We start from the raw sequence: 1,421 nt of genomic DNA, 5'->3' as shown, positions 1-1,421 counted from the left end.
CGGGGCGGGGACGGGCGCTGCCGGAGCACCTGCCTGGCGCAGGACCAGCACACCGGAGAGAATATGCAGTGTCTGGAACGATCTTCAGGCCCAGCCTGAAAGGTTTCTGGCTTTCTCTTTCCAGCAGCAAACGGGGCCTCTTCCGGGAAGGCGGGGAAGCCCGGAGCAGCCCCGAAGAGGTCCATCGCCGACAGCGAGGAATCGGAAACCTACAAGTCCCTCTTCACCTCGCACAGCTCGGCCAAGCGCACCAAGGAGGAGTCGGCGCACTGGGTCACGCACACGTCCTACTGCTTCTGAGTGCCGTGCCCCGCCCCGTCCCGCCCTCCGCGGGGGTCATTTGCTGGGGGGACGTGGGGCGGAGGCGAGGCCGGGTGTGCGCAGCCCCTCTGGGCTAAAATTGGGTGGCTTTGCTGCCGTCAGAGACAGCCTCGGGCCGCCCTTCGCCCTTCGGGTTCCAGGCCCTGGGAGGAGGGGCCCTGCCCTTTTCCAACAGAGTACAGGTCAGCGGGGCACCTAAGGTGTTACAAAATAAAGCCCGTCTGTGTCTGCACTTCCCTCCCCTCCGGTGGTTTTTGCTAAGAAAATTGCAGGCTTGCTGTGGGTGTGGTGGCACACACCTGTGATCCCGGCGAAGAGGCACAGGCGGGAGACTCGGTGAATTTGAGGCCAGCCTGGGCTATGCAGTGAGAGCCTGCCTCAAGGGCTGCAGCCTTGGTGATAGGACTCGGAGAAGTCGTGAGGAGCCCACTCCTCTCCCTCAGCGGAAGGGCGAGGGGGAACTGAGCTGAAATTGGCCCGTTTTATGTATCTTTCGTGTGCGTTGAAAGGTGGTTGCTCGTAAAGCGAGTACCGCGCTCAGCACTTTCGGGCCCTAAGTAGGGAGGTGGGAACTGGACCGATGAGAGGGCGGGGGTGGGGCCCCTTCCCACCTGTCCAGTGCGAGCTCCGCCAGGGACCGGCACACAGCCCAAGCGTGCTCCCTTTTAGTCCAATATTAGTTACAGCTTTGCCATTACATTTTTATTTTGATGGCCATTTTTACCAATTTTTATTTTCTTAATTTTAGCTTTAATGAATCAAATTTTAATTTGCGCTGGTTATTTGGGATTTTTTTGGTCTGATTTGGTTTGGTTTTTTAAGACGGTCTCGCCATGTAGTTCAGTCTGACCTTGAGCTCAGTGCAATTCTCCTGCCTCAGCCTCCCAAGTGCTGGGGTCACAGCCGTGTGCCCCCATACCCAGCTGTGCTGCTTATTTTGAGTGCAGCATCCACTTCTCCCTGGCCCAGTCTGGCTCTCAGAGCTCCCCCTCTGAAGTCACAGGACTGCATGGCCGCTGGGCCCCTCCCGCCCGCTGCCCCTAGGATCTCTAAGTGGGGGAGGGGCCTTTCCCATTCAGCAGAGGTGTCCTTCCGGCTGT

General features: G+C 58.8%; 1 protein-coding gene across 1 annotated transcript in view; it reads left to right on the top strand.

Annotated features, from left to right (window-relative positions):
• Nucleotides 1-300, top strand: part of Rtf2 (replication termination factor 2) — a 33,407-nt gene extending 33,107 nt beyond the window's left edge. The window contains exon 8 of the mRNA XM_019208120.2: nt 151-300. Coding sequence (XP_019063665.1) covers nt 151-300 — 150 coding nt within the window. The remainder of the gene's footprint in view (nt 1-150) is intronic.
• The last annotated feature ends 1,121 nt before the right edge of the window (nt 301-1,421 follow it).

Source organism: Fukomys damarensis, unplaced genomic scaffold (assembly GCF_012274545.1).
Source record: "Fukomys damarensis isolate Sample0158 unplaced genomic scaffold, DMR_v1.0_HiC HiC_scaffold_22, whole genome shotgun sequence".
Taxonomy (NCBI): Eukaryota; Metazoa; Chordata; class Mammalia; order Rodentia; family Bathyergidae; genus Fukomys; species Fukomys damarensis.
The sequence above is the reverse complement of the archived record's forward strand: the minus strand, read 5'-3'. Positions and strand labels throughout refer to the sequence as shown.